The sequence below is a fragment of the Pholcus phalangioides genome, unplaced genomic scaffold (genome assembly GCF_987345545.1).
Source record: "Pholcus phalangioides strain wild (caught in Gottingen) unplaced genomic scaffold, Ppha-v1.0 ptg000015l_1, whole genome shotgun sequence".
Lineage (NCBI taxonomy): Eukaryota > Metazoa > Arthropoda > Arachnida > Araneae > Pholcidae > Pholcus > Pholcus phalangioides.
In genome coordinates, this window is record NW_028301608.1 from 59882411 (window position 1) to 59898131 (window position 15721).

The 15721-nt window shown below is 33.0% G+C and overlaps 1 protein-coding gene and 1 long non-coding RNA gene across 2 annotated transcripts; one reads left to right on the forward strand and one right to left on the reverse strand.

The window, feature by feature from the left end:
• Positions 1-796: 796 nt before the first annotated feature.
• On the forward strand, positions 797-5843 carry LOC149076339 (uncharacterized). Its single transcript, XR_016194214.1, has 2 exons — positions 797-929; positions 5470-5843. It is a non-coding gene; the product is annotated as an uncharacterized LOC149076339 (long non-coding RNA).
• A 2812-nt stretch (positions 5844-8655) lies between these two features.
• On the reverse strand, positions 8656-11636 carry LOC149076340 (uncharacterized). Its single transcript, XM_089245529.1, has 3 exons — positions 11607-11636; positions 9849-9971; positions 8656-9304 (listed from the first exon to the last, which is right to left on the reverse strand). The coding sequence occupies exons 1-3, from the start codon at positions 11610-11612 to the stop codon at positions 8876-8878; spliced, it is 558 nt and encodes a 185-aa protein (XP_089101655.1). The 5' UTR covers positions 11613-11636; the 3' UTR covers positions 8656-8875.
• Between the last annotated feature and the right edge of the window lie 4085 nt (positions 11637-15721).

The window sequence follows — 15721 nt, forward strand, 5'->3', positions numbered from 1 at the left end:
GAGACATGGCAACAACTTCCTAATTAGAAAGACAGGGGGACCGTATATAAATTCAGAGTTTTCATTTTTTTACACACTGTATTTTTGCTCTCAAAACTGGTACCGGGTAATTTTTGAGCGCCTTTCGAGCATTTTCTTAATTGAAAGTTTACCTCTATGACGGACGGTTGAAGAGATAAAGGCCGCATAAGCACTTACAGGACACCCTATATAAGCTTATTTTGTACTGAATTGACACTGAAAGATGTAAGTTACCCACTTAAATAGAAAAAGAAAAAAATTGAAAAAATAAAAGTAGGTATGTAGGAGTGGGTATTTTACCATGTATTTGTCATGTATATTCAAATATACACCGAACGTAGAGGGGGGGGGGAATGATAATTTCTCATACATGTTATCAAGAAGTTTATAGCGAACGTATGCATTATTTCAGTACTTTCAGATTTTTCATTACTATATATGAATTTAAATGTAATTAGTGAATGAATTTATCCGAAAGTAAAAAATATTCCATAATATAGACTAAATGGAATATTTTTTGAACAAAAAGTTTGTAAACTAATAAATATACCGATCGTTTCAACCCACGATAAGAAGAAACCTAATCCTTCGTTTCCTCTTCCTACCCGTGAAAGAGTCATGGTAATTAATCGTTATAGTAATTTCAAGAATTCTGTTTCGCAATATGTGCGTAATAGAGGCGCAATGCGAAAGTTTCTCCGAAGATGTCAAATAAAGTAGGATTAGCCGACATCTGCTGAATCAAGAAGACATGTCATCGGTCGAATATAAGAAAGGCCCCTTATTCTTATCGAGTATATAAAGTCGAGTTCGATCTAAGTTAGAACATTCAAAATCGAAGAATCGATTCTAGTTCTACTCTTGGGTGTTTGCAGTGAAGCAAAATTTTACAACTCATAAATATGAAGGTAAGTAGCAAGTTTTATTTATTTTCCTTTTTTGTTTAACGACAGCAAAGTTCTCTTTCAAATGATCATTTTATGATCTGTACGTAAAAGTTCAGAAAAACCAGAATTATTCCGTTAAAATATTCGTTAAATTCTCAGTATTAGTAATTTGAATATTACTTCAGATCTTTATAGTTATGAAGTTTATTTTTCGGAAGAGCCCCTCCCTCTTTAACTATTTAGATATCTGTGTATAATATACAGGGTGCATAGCAAACACTGGGTATGGCATCTTACTGGCGGACTGTTGATCCTAGAGGTATATTAGAGAGTTTCCAAATTACGTGTAGCACTCAGATATGCCATTAATGTTTCAAGTGGTTGTATAGTTATTAAAATAAAAAATAGTTTTTATACAATCTCCGAGTGCCCAAAACCCAATTAGAAAATTGTTGCCCTGTCTTTGCTGATGACAACGGAAAGAAAAACTTTCATGTTTGCAAGTGCAATTCACTGAGATATTCGAATACGAAAATGGAAGAAAGTTGGGAAAAACACCTCTAAAAATAAATGCGGTAAAACTGTTTACCCGCATTTATATATATATATATATAACACTGTTTTTTCCCATTCTTCCCACTTTCTTCCATTTTTCAAATTTGGATATCTCAGCGAATATTGCACTTATGAACGTGTAATTTTTTTGCTGTCATCAGGAGAGACAGGGAAAAAACTTAACTTAATTAACTATTTTAATAACTAAACAACCACTTGCAACATGAATGGCATACTTGAATACTGCACGTTATTTGGGAACGTTTTCTAGCTGGAAGTTAATTCTCTAGGATCAATGGCTCACCAGTAAAATGCCATTAACCCCCTCCCCCCGTTTGCTAGGCACCCTGTATAATAAATAGATCACAACTAATCATATAAATCACGTGAATGAATAATTCTGGTAATGGCAAATTTAAACGAAAATCTCTGGTCAAATTTCTTCTACAGTAAGCATAAGTTATGGGCTTGGTATCTGTTGTGTGTTTAAGTTATTTAAGTGAACATGGAAATTCTTCGAATATCAAAACTAAATAATAAGATTGAAATTAAATATTTGGAGCAATAAATGAACCAGAATATCGATTATACGTTATTCATGATGTGTAATTGAAAACTTTTCTGTTTGTTTAGCGGCTGGAACATTTCAGGCATGTGTTCCCTTTTTGATCTATTTCTTATGAATACAAATTGAAACTTTAATGTAGGCATGATAGTTTAAATTCTATCCGTATCCTACAGTGATTAAGGCTTGTGTAAACAAACGAGATAGGCTATCTATTGATTAAACAAGTAAGAAATCACCAACTATATATAAATATAATTTTCTAATATTCAAATAAATTTATTTAAAGATGTCTGTTGCGTAATGACTTATGAAATTACAAGTTTCATTTATGAATCATAAGCATCATACGCAATGCATATCTTATATTGATTAGCTATATGCATAGATATATTTGGCAACTGCATTTTTTTCCCCGGAAAAGATATATTTCTTATTATTTTTTGTGTAATTTATATCTTTTTTTTTGCCGAAGTACTTCTTCCAAAATGTCAGAAATATATAATTTTGGATCAAAACTTAACGCTTAACGTAATTAGATAGATGGAACAACAATCTTCAGCTACAAAAAAAGAAACGGTCGAGTTGAAACTCAGTGTTTAAATACAGTGTGTCCAATAAGTTCGTAAATAGTTTAATAATTCATGTAAAGTGAAATTGATACATTTAGAGAGATGCGGTTTGGAAAAATAATTTTTTTAGTGCAGAAACACACACACACAGTTACAATATTTGTCGATAGAGGGCGTTGCAAGAAAGTAAATCACTGGAGAATCAGAATCCTATAAAATACAGGGTGTACGATTAACAGCTAATTTCTGAATTTTCCTTTTACTGGCACTTACATTACGTGACATACTGGTACTTTTCATTGTGATGTCGGCACTGGAGGATAAAACACAATTAGTAAAGTTGTTTTACCTCAGCCACGAATCGTAGACTGAAGCTTTACGAACGTTTCGGACGCAGATGTTATTGAAAGAGAGTTAGGTTCATTCACTATTGTCGCTGGACCTGTATCGACAAAAATTTGAAGCAAATATTTTTTTCCGTACCAAAAGAAAAAAATCCCCTTCGTCAGCATAACTTTTTCGCAATTCGCGTAGAAATATACTAACTCCTTCAAACTTTTTATGGACTTTTAAACTATTCACGAATTTATGAAACACACTATTAATATTAATTTATGAAACTACATATATTAGAACACAGAAAGAGTTGTTGGATTTTTTACAGTCGGAGAATATATCCAACAAAATCTTGCAGTTTTTACTCCCACAAAAGAAAGTCACAACTTTATGATGTAATTTTATTTGCTTCACGAGATAACATGAAAAAGTTCACGAAATCACTAATGAGTGTCATCTTTATTGCCATTATCTTGTAGTTTCCGGCAAGTTCTTTTATTTACACGTTTATTTCGTCACAATGTAATTTTCTATTTACTAGTGCACTTTAACACATTTCACGTGTTATGTTAAAACTAAATATCCAGCCTCTTATAAATATTTTCTTTCTCTGGATCATTTTGGGAAGCCTAGAAGCAAAGAGGATAAATACTAAATACTGAAAATAAGTGTGGAACCATCTGTGGGAAATTCCACCAACAAAGTGGCTAACAGAGCAATATGGGTATTCTCCAGATAATACCTTGTGGTTTCATAGCCACGTAAAGAGTGAGGAATATAGAAACTTATTCTTAAAATTCGTGCATGTTAATTAAAAATTCTGATTACTTCGTTGTATAAAGTAGTATGTTGTTAATTTCTGAATTTTTCCGTTTTGGTAAGCATGCTTGAAAGTTCGTTTGAAAATTAATATTTTATTTTATTTATTTCCCTTAACCTTCTACCGTCCGAATTAAGATCTGGAAGGATTTTCTCAATTTCTTTCTGTTTATTTTTTCTCCTGATCTTTTAGTTCAGAGATATTAACCGGAAAGTTCATAAAAAAAATTCCTAATACATTTTTCGGATTTTCTGCCCGTGTCAAGAGAAGAAATATTGAAAGTGAAAACAAAACGTAATTGTAATCAAAAGGTTATTGAAAAATTTACTCTTTCTTTAAAATGGGCGATTTAAAAAAATTAATTTATGAGTTAATAATAAATTAATTAATTAGGGCTGAGATGAAAGAAATTTTTGTTTTTTAGAAAATTAAGTTTGGAATCATGTACACGTGAAATATGTGTTTTTTCTTATAAACAAAACGATGTACCCGATTGGCGATTAAAAGGTTAATTGTGTAGAATACATGTTTGAGCGTGAATTCATCTAAAAAAACAAAACAAGAAAACTACAATAAATTATAACGTTGTCATGATTTGATAAAACATTTTGACTCACACACATTATTACTTTACAAAGTCATACAAATCTATAAAATCATTTACTTAACGTGTAAGCAATTAAGAATGTATTTTGATGAATATCGACTATTTCTAAGCACAGAATGTCCCTTTAATTCACATATAGCTTAAAACATTCACGAAAATTGAAGGAAGTTGTAAATTCGAATACGGTTTACAAAAAAAGTTATTCTTACAAAAGAAGATTTTTTTTTTTTCGGTGCAGAAAAAAAAATATTTTAAATTATTCTCGATAGAGGATGGCGTATGAAAGCGAATCTCTGGAAATATGGGAATCGGAGGTCCTGTAAAATGCAGGGTGTGCGATTTACAGCTCTAAAACCGGTGAAATTTATGTTACTGATGCTTTATAAGGTTTTCAACATGACGTTGACGTTGGTGGATGAAACACTATTGGTGAAGCGGTTTTACCTCAGCTACGAAGCTCCTGTTCATTTATAAAGCTTTTTTTTTCCAGCATGGCTTCTTTGCCACCTGCTTATATATCATATAGAGCCGGACCACGATTTGGTTTGGAGGAGGCTGAAACTTCATTCAGAAGCAGAATAGATTGTAGAAAGGTCAATTGACCTTTGGGTGAAATAACTCCTGATTCGCTTCCATGCTTTGCCCTCCATCGACAAAAATTTGAGCCCATTTTTGTCTGTACTAAACGAATTCGCCATTCGTGATATAATAACATTTTCTTTACTATTTCCTTAGATTTTTTTAAATTTTTATTTATTGATCCATTTAAAAATTTATGAAGCACCCTGTGTTACAAATTCTCTTTGAAATTCAATAATAATATCATATTTCATAAACAAACTTGTACTAAAAGAACCAATTGGAAATTATCCAGCAATGTTAATCACTGGCTGATATTTTGTTTGTGAATAAATGTCTTAAATAATGTTAATTAATTTTTTATTCGAGTGTGTGTTTTGGGGCAAGAAGTAAATGTTGTATTACATAAAAATGTCCATGCCAGTGTAGAGTTGATTTTTTAATGTTTTCATATGCATGTTAAACACTCCATCATTTCTTGTTGAGATTGCTTTTTTTTAATTATAACGTATTTATTTATTCTCAAGGTCCTTATTATCTTGAGCATTTTGGCTGTTTCCGTTTACGCCAATCCAGCATTCAGAGCATTGAGAGCGAGAGCTTCAGGACTAGGAGGTGGTTCAGCTCCACAGAGTGCTGTACCAGGACCGAGTGCTGCCGCTGCACCAGCCCAAGGTCAATTCCAGCAATTTCAACCTCAACCAGTACAGTACCAGCCTGTTCAATATCAGCCTCAACCGGTGAATGCGTATAACCCATATGCCGCGAACGCAGGTCAATACCAAGCTGTTCCATTCGGAGGCTATCAAAGATCCCAATAGATGTTTCACGTGTAAATCCATCTGGAAATCATGAACGCTCTGTAAAAACAAGAGTTGAAATTAAAAGCAAGTCATTCAAATTTTGTCTAGAAGTCTGTCTCACATTAGTGGTATTCTATTGGTTTCATTTTATTTAACAGCTTGATTTAATTGAAAGTGTGATGTTGTCTCATCGTTCAGGTCTAATTTACTTTGAAATACGACGTGTATAATGATAAACTATACGAAATACAGATTACTTTACTTCGAAAAAGTAAGGAGAAATAATCCATGTTAGTTTAATAAAGTTTCTAGACTGATATTTTGATATTTGATAGACGAGTCTTGAGTTGAACCTAGCGAGGAGACACTCTTCAATTACTTTTCACACGTGGAGATTAAGACTGTCGATTCTTTTGGAAAAGAACGTATTTTTCTCAGTTTGTTTAAGCAGGTTTAATTGGCAACAAGACCCTATCTCTGCGTTGATAAAAATTTTCTGTACAAAGAATACAAAGAAAAGAGAAAACAAAATAATGAAGTCTTAAAACTTCGAGAGCAAAAAATAAGAAAGGAAAGAAATCTAATTCCCAGTTTAATCATATTCACCAAACAAAAATATAGAAGTGCAAAAAGTATATAATATCGTGAATCTTCAATAATAAATTCGGAATAATTGCTTATTGAATTATTGATGGATTTTTGACTGAAATTAAAATCAACCCAACCGAGAGTACTTTTAGAATCACGGGAACAGCAAATGGAAAAAGTGCGAATTTTTATCTGGTAATCGTTTCACGCTATCTAAAACGGAAAAATCTGACATTTCTATACTACATTTTAACAAAATCGAATTTCAAGAACGTACAAATCCATTCAAAAGATCGTTTATTTTCTTAGCAATCATGAAATTGCACACAAAACGAATAATTAATCTACTGTTTCCTATCATATTTTCCTAAACTTTTTAAATTATCATGATAATTTTTATTCATTAGATGGCCAGGAAGAGAAAAAAATTTACTTCTAAAGTAGTAGAAAAATGTGTCCCCGAAAGTGAAAAAAAAGACAAAGTCTTGATTCTCATCACGTGTTAGTGTTTTACATAATAATTCACCAATTATTTAGAAATTTTTTATTATTAAAATGGGGGTTGAATTTATTTAAACATTATTTCGTGATCTTATTCAAGCTCTGTAATATTCAGATTTTTAATCTTAGCGTCTTCTGAGTAGGAGTAAGAAATTTTATTGTTCTTATATTAAGTACACCTCAAAAATTTGTTCTTGCACACATTTTATGTACAAATTTTGGTAGGAGAAAAGAAATGGAAATAAAACTAATGCTGCTCTCTATTGGCATAAAACTGAACGAAGAAGAATTGATGTTCGGCAGTATATCAATAGATGGCAGCACAATTTTGTGAAATTACCCTTTTTAATTGAAATGGAAGAATAAATAATTTAAAAATAAAAGAATATATATATAAATATATGTCTCTCTCTGAAATTTATATATATAAATTTTTCATACACTTAAAAAATTCCCGTATTTTCTATCAGGCATAGTTTGTAGATTTTTCATTCACACTTATTAAGTCAAAATGTTTGCCTTCGAGAAAAATTAAATTCTCTGGTTTTCAGTTCGGAAGAAAGGTGGCAAGAAATATTTCATAATACATAACAGGCATTTCTTAGAAACAATCTGAATGTTAGATGCATAATACATATACGGCATATTCTGACATGCTCCAATTCATTAGACGTTCCCCTAAGGAATACATATTTACTAGGAATGTATGTGGTCTGGAAATTGTACTCTATTCAACAAATATTTCAGAATTAGGAGCCAATGCCATATACAGCTCTCAAGACATCTTGGTCCTTTTGTGAAATTATTTCAAGGATAATTTTTCTAATTGTTATCTTTGGAGATTGAATTATCCTTTCAAATGAGTGAACTCGCACTCCGCTATCGCAGGTGCATATATCTTGTATATTAGTTATTCTAGAGATTCTGATCTCAAAGAAATAAAATCCGATCAATATGTTATGTATAGATTGAAATTGAATAATCCATCTCGATTAACACCTGATTCCGCACGTTAACGGAGCAAATCAGTTAATCTTCAGATTAGCTAGGTAATGTGCACATTAACGGCTTTCGAGCTTTAGAGGTAGCATATATACGTACTAATACGGCCAGTACTAAATTTACTCGCCACTTTACATTTAAATAGAAAATTATCTACGTCAAAGGTCAATCAGGTGGTAATGGATAATATCTGTCCATAAAAATTACAGTTTAAGGAATATTGATTCGTGACACATTCAATAATATTAGACATCAATGATTATGGTGTCCATGTGACCAATATTCCATGAGACTTTCCAGTGTTTTTTGCCGTCCTCTTTGATATAATTTTTTTTCCTAACAAAGCCAACTTGGAATAATCAACCTTTATTAGAACCGTGATTATAGATAAATTGCATAACTTTATAATTACGTATATAAATATTTAACTTCCATTATGAAAAATATAAATTTTCACTCTAGAAAGACTTGAATTTGAACAGTTTGTCCCTTCTTTTCTCCCCCCCCCCCCCGGTGGTTTTTCTTATAATTGTAGGAACATTTTGGTAGCTTCAAGAACAAACAGCAATTATTTCGGTTACACTTGACGATGCCCGGTATTTACAATCCCAAATCCCAGTTCATAGTATTTTTAAAAATAAATATGGTCACCTTGGTTTTTGATTCATAAATAAAGCGTATCGATTTGTAGTATTCAAGGAATATAAATTTATGAACTTTCATTGGTTTAAATGAGAAGAAAGAGTCTCTCATATATAGAAATAAAGCATTTATTAGTAAAGCAAAATATTTTTCATACATATTGTTGCACAAGAATAATTAGGAAAATGGAGAAAAAAATTTATCAACATATAATTCACCGAATATAAAACCCTAAGAAGAAAAATAGCAGACACGAGAGCCAGCAACATGCACACTTAAAGCTCACACCCCATATAGACTTATCAAGCTGTTCAATACAGAGTAATGCTGGCTGTATAATTCGTATTCGCCAGCATTGATGTTGGCAGACCGTTCAAATAGTATAACTCCAAGTAAATTAGATTCGGAGAAACTCCATTGGTCTCAGGTTGTGGACTGTGGGCATACGATATACCGGGTAAGTGAGCAGCTCGGAGCGGATATTCATGGGCGTGTTGAATCTGAGGAATGCCTGGTGCATCTGCTCACCAGAATGTTCGAGCTGCTGGAGTGGACTGTAGGCGATGGGTTTGGTTCCGTACAACGCGCTCTGTCTTCGGATGTCAGCGCGAGTTCTCTGGTAGTCGTCGGTGTACATTGCAGGTTGGTTGGTGTACTGGAAGAACCCCATTTCGTCTCCTTGTACGTCTGTACCATCCCGAGTACGAAGTACTGGGTTACGCCTGCTGTCCCGTCTAGCCGTGTTGATGCCGCGATAAACATCCGATCCTGATCTCGAGTCTCTGATCTCTCTTGCATCTTCTGATCTAAGAGTAGGATGGCTTTCCTGTCGGGAAGATAATTCGCATTAGAATGGATGAGAAACTTTTATTTTCTAAAAAATGCGAGTTTTTATGTTTTATGTATTCTGTATAATTATATCCTATGCGGCTTCTATGCAATTTAATGCATCAAAAAATCCTATAGACCTTTTTAAACGTATGCTGTAGAATAAAAATAAAATAATTTATGGAGTCTTAAAAAATCTCATCACGGAGTATAAATTCTGATACAGTTTTTAAATATTCTGCTTAGTCATATAGTTGTCATCAGTATAACTTCGATAGTTACTGTATAAAATAGGAAAATGGCCAGAGCATACTTTATCTAAATTTGAACAGTAATAATGACGATAAAAAGAATTTTATGACGTTTTTTTTCAATCCGAGTATTTAAATTGAAATGCATATTTAATTCAGCATACATACACGTGTTTCCTTCTGATTATTCAGTTAATATCTCTACACATCTATAAAAAATGGCTCATTACATTTCAATAAAATCCTCGCACAAGATGAAATTTAAGATATACGCAACGCTCTTGTACCAACCATCAATGGATGAAGTGGCGATGAAGTCGATCTTCTTTGTCCCTCATCATGTCTGGAATTTTCTTCCAATGTAACCACGGCAGCTTCGCCAAGGGCAACAATTGCAAGAAAAAATAAGTATACCTGGTCAATAGAAGAAAAAAAATTATTACCACAAATTATCTAAATGTTCGAAAATCTTCAATTTGGCAACATATTTCCCTGTAAATTTAAGACTTTTGATTGATAAAGTTCCTATTTTTCTAACGGTATTTGAATATAAATACAGTAGTAGAACCGGCTTACATCGCTTCGATTTAATTAATCCCCATTTATATGTCGCCTCGTCCTATATATAACAATGAGTTTTACTCTCCATTATACGACTTTTGAACAAAGGTTATACCTTTTCACGTTGTGCTCATAGAGCGAAATGTTTTCACGTAAGAGTCACATAAAAAATAAATAATAAAGATAACTTACTTTCCCTTCTCCTCATGAGGAGAATGCGGCATTACTACCGGAAAAGTTTACCTCTACTATCAAATACATACACAAATACAAAGGTCACAATAAGCAAATGCCCTAGCGAGGTGGCTGGAAATATGGCTATAAAAAGTATGGGTGTCAAGTATATCTATACAAAATTATAACAGCAATACAAAAACCAACAATTATAATGAATTATAATACACTGCCCACATAAAAAAATTTATGCTTCTCTTAACTAAGTATGAATAGCTTCTCGATTTATTCCAACATGGCTATCATATTCATTTTTGAACGTGTCAATGGAGTTCGAACTCATGGCCCAACCCACCTGGCAGTCGAGTGGTTAAGGAGCTAGCTTATGACTGTGCAGGTCAGGGTTCGGGCATGGATGTTTACTAACACTAAAAAATTCCCTGGACAGATCGTAAAGATCTCTTGGTGATGATCGTAAAGATCTAACGTGATGAACACGTTATCTAAAAAAAAACAAAAAAAAAAACGCTACGAAAGAAAATTTCCCTGCCACACCACAACCTGGAATTGTCCCTTACCAATGGATACCGGTGTCCCCTTGATGATGCAGTTGATTGTTCGTGTACTCACGTGGTCCATCTTATCCAGCCTGTTAAAATTTTTAAAAACTTCAACCATATCCCCCCACCCCACCACTCGCGTTCTTCTAATGTAAACATATTCAACAGATCAAGTCTCTCTTCATAGCTCAAACCTTGTGTGCACACGTAGCTCTTCCCTGCACATCCTCAACCAAGTCTATGTCTCTCGGTAAGTAAGGTCTCCAAAACCTCTAAGTTTCAGTCATGGAACGAATTACTGACGTTGTTCGGGGAAGGGGGGGGGATTCCTGTAATAATAAATAAACCAAACCGCAAGTTCATAAAACTACTTCACTAATTTCTAAGGAAAGCACATTTCATTTGTTGGAAAATTTACCTACGACGGTCTGAAGTATTCTAATCTGGTCAAAATGATTATTATCGTCACAAATTATATTGTTAATGAATAACTCGGTTTAGAATACCAATAACAAATATTGGTTACCTTCATTAGCAACGTTTAGATTACTGCATGATCTAAAACGGACTTATACCTACTTTATGTAGGTAGTTTGAAAAAATCCACTCGAATTAAAAGGATTTTCTTCAATCAGCATTGTATTATAGGATAGTAATGATGTATGCTACACATATATAACCTATGGTGAGATTTCTCAGCAATTAAACCCGGGGTGTCCCGGAATTTGAAATTGAAATTAGTGATAAAACTTACCTTCATCTTTCTGCTTCTACCAGCGAAGAATTTGCGAATGTACCACTGTTGTATCGATTAAGAGAACTCCTGTGTTTTTATAGTTCTTCAAGTGCATTTGACTGTACATAAAATCGACTTGTTCAGTTAAACCGGTAAAAGAGGTAATTATACTCATCTTATACGAAATAAAGAAGGTTTTTTTTAATACATACATTTTTTCAAAAGAAATAGAATCCTTTAGTTTTCTCTTATTTTCCTTGTAATGCTTTGTTTTGGTTCTGCGAATAGTCATTGATAATTGCTAATTAGGGTGTGATAATCGAAGATGAAACTTGATGACACTGTCCTTCAAAAACTTTACACTCAGAATTTCTCCCGCGGGAAAGATGCGTCGTCATTGGAATGGAGAAAGATCCTAAGATATAATATGTCGCTAATAATGAAAATAATCTTCGAATATCGAATGGATTTGGTTAAACTATCTTTGAATATAATTACCACTTGAGAGAAAAAGAAATTAAAATTTTATTATATACTGTTCAAAATTTAATTTCAGAACCTGATGTATCATATGTTTCATTGAAAATTTGTATGAGAGGGTAACAATATTTTATGTTTATGGGTCGAGACAGAATTTTTTTTTGAATAAATACAAAGTTTTTCAGAATTGATCAAATTTTAAAATCAATTATTTTTTTTAACTTTTAAAAGTTCTAAATTTGCTAGAGACTGGTATCCATCCACAAGGATTTTATGTGGTATGCACTGGAGTTCAGATGGATGGACTAACGGGCCTCATCGTTAAAAAGGGACTGAAATTTTATACGATTTTTATCATTTGAATATGAACTTATTTTGGAATTATTGCTTTCCCCGCAATTCAAATTTTTTTATTATTTCTTTTATTAATTCTGAAATTACTTTCACGAGTTTTTAAATTATTTCTTCAATTAAGTCTCAGAATGCTTTCATCATCCGCAGATGATTAGCGAAGTAGCCTGCTCTTTCATCCTCTGATGATTACTATGTATTATTATCCCCTGTAAAAATTAATTTTTTTACACCATCGGGTTTTCAAAGAAGCATTCGGTCGACTGTTCCCGCAGCCAAAGGGTAAAGTCTGATATTATTTCTAAAAGTATTTCATAACGTGTTTATCCCATTGAAGTTCTTTTCATCATTTATGTATTATTATTATTGTTGTTGGTATTATGCCTTTTGTATGTCAATACTTCCTTCTCAAAATATATGAAAATCATGGGGCCCAACGAAAAATTTTCTGGGGTCTAGATTCGTTAACACGGATGGTCCTGGTAGTGCTTGAAACTTCAGTCATTCTACTGGTCCTTAATAGGCAATACGCGCGTTTGGTGATAATTGGCAGTATGTATGTTAAAAAAATCAGTGCTATTTGGCAAGAATCGACTAGGTGTTCCAGCTTTTGTCGTAATGAAATCCTGTAACCCTACATCAGAGGTCTGCAACATTACGGGGAAAGAAATTTTCATGAAGCCCGAGGGCCAACACACACACAAGTAATGCTACTACTACTAAACCATACATGCACCTCGTCGACATTTCTCTGCGGAACGAAATTGTTAACGAATTGGTACATGCTGGAATGTGCGTGATTGTTGCACCTACGTGAAGTTTGTTAATGTGTATTGCTGCCATCCGCCATCAATTTTTCAGACTATGTATGCAGAGCAATAAATGAAGATTTGTACCATTGTTGACCTGTTGCTCTCTGTAGCGAGACTATTTAACGGGGGGGCCTGGCATTCGCGCCTCGAAGTTGGAAACCACAGAATACCAACGTCAGACGATCACCACTGTTCCGACGGTGGGGATCGAACCTCGGTCCTCGCGATGCGAAGTAAATTATACTGTGTGATCTAGTATCACACAGTCGTGTCCTAACGGGTGTGCTCAACGAGACCCAGGGCTCGAGTCAAATGGTTAACATAAATATAAGTTGTTGAAGTTTTTTTTTCATCAATTCTGAAATTATTAATGTAATTATTCTTCATTAAATATCGTAAACCGGGGTAACTTTAGGACAAGAATTACAGTGTGAGTGTGCACCGTACAGTGAGTGTTAACAACATAATGTCTGAGGGAAAATATAGCTATAACCCCTAAGCTTACTTAACGTGCCTGATTATTTAAAATCAATTACGAAATAAATAAGGAAAGACATAATTCTGTTGTCCTTAAGTTGCTCGGCATTCTGCGACAACTTAGAGACAAGATTTTTCTTCTACTCTGAAAGCCATATTAGTACTTTTGTCTGATTGTTACTCTCAATACTAGTCTGCAAAAATTCTATAAAAGGAGTTTTACGATGAAAAACTTTTTCTTCCAGTTAAGTTCTTTTGTTCTCTTAAAGTTTAAGCAGAGAACTAGAAATTTTATTTTTGTGCATCTTTCAATAATTAAGTAAAAAGAAATCAAATAAATCTGAAATAAAAAAATAATTAATAACAAAGTAATCTTAAGCTACTTTATCTTTAAATGCAGGTGATGGGAAGTTGTAAAAAATTTAAATTTTGATTTATTTGCAACGTTTTATGGAAACAAAAACAAAAAAAAAACAAGTGAAAGTTGGTAAAAATATTAATTAATTAAGAGTAAATTATACCAATTTCTTCATGTCGAGTAGAAATTAATCAATTTTAATTTTTTGGTTTATCTTATTCGTAGCCGGGTCCCAAAGTTTGTCCTCTTCGTTTGGCCACTTCCAATATGTTCTAGCCATCTGCATGCACTTAATTTCGGATTCACTTAATTTCGGATTCAAACGTAACAAAAAGGTCAGAAAAATGAGATCTATGTCCTAATTGTAGCCCGTCAAATGTAACATGTTTAATTTTATTACGTAAAAACTTAAATTACCTAATTAACATTCAGAAACAATTCAAACAGTAAATTAATCATCGTGAAATTATGAATTGAATAATCACCTATTTTTTTTAATTGATTTACACAATATTGTTTGGCCGAATAATATACAAGAGGGATGATGAGATTTGACATAGGTGATTGATGCTACGTACAAAATCAGAGATTGAAGTACACTTACAGAATTTGATGGAACGTTGTTCCAATTAATAATTGTACGGGTAAAAAACAAAATTTGAAGCATTCTGTGGATGCAAAAAAAAAGTTTCAATTTTTGGGAGTGACCGAGTCTATTAGAAAAATGTGAAGATTTAATTAGAATGTAGTTAGTGTCAATGTTAAAATAGCCGTGAATAATTTTGAAAAGTAATGATAAGCGAGTGATATATCTCTACGGGAGGTAAGTGGGAGAGATTCCAGCTTATCTGTATTGCTTTGTGTATAGGGATCCCGAATTTCGCCGACACAGGAGAGGGCAGGAAGGATAACGTCTTTGACGTACGATTTTGACTAATCGAAGTTTTAAGAGGTTTCGCAAAGTTATGATAATCACTAAATAGAAAAACAAGCCACCAACAACCAGAAGCATCACTCAGTGCATTTTACTAATTGTTGTGAACAATTCTTCATCAACAACGATGATAGCACAGAAACTCAGCCCTCCTCATACTTTCAAATATGAAAATAATGCTTGTCTCAGAGGTACCCCGCCGGTCTTAAAGTAACGTCGGTTTATGCTATGAATTTTACTAAACTCGAATTATTTCATTTCATAATTTTGGGAATACTTTTCATGTGAATTTTCACTTTTCATCATTAGTGAAGTTTGTTCTACCAATTGTAAAATTATTTGTTTCATCTATAAAATTATTTCTTTCAATAATTTTGAAATTATTTCTTTCAATAATTTTGAAATTATTTCTTTCAATAATTTTGAAATTAATTCTTTCAATAATTATAAAATAATTTCTCTAATTAACTGTGAAATTTACAAAAAAATTTCGAGGCCCTTAGATAGATGCCCGTTGGCCATGCGCTGGAGATCACCTCTGTCCTAGACAGGGATACATGAGTTCCAATTCATCCGGTGATGAATATGAAAGTCAATTATGATTTCATCGACCAAGTTTCTGGTGGGTCACAAAGTAATCATGAATCTGTGTTCTTATGAATGCGTGACGAGAAATAACGTGAGGGAGGAGAAAAAGAAAGTTCAAATAAAATAAAACAAA

Excerpts from the sequence above, each read along its gene's own strand:
- LOC149076340 (XM_089245529.1), bottom strand. Across the intron at positions 9,305-9,848 it reads CGCCACTTCATCCATTGATG|GAAAGCCATCCTACTCTTAG; the intron begins GTTGGTACAAGA and ends TCTTCCCGACAG.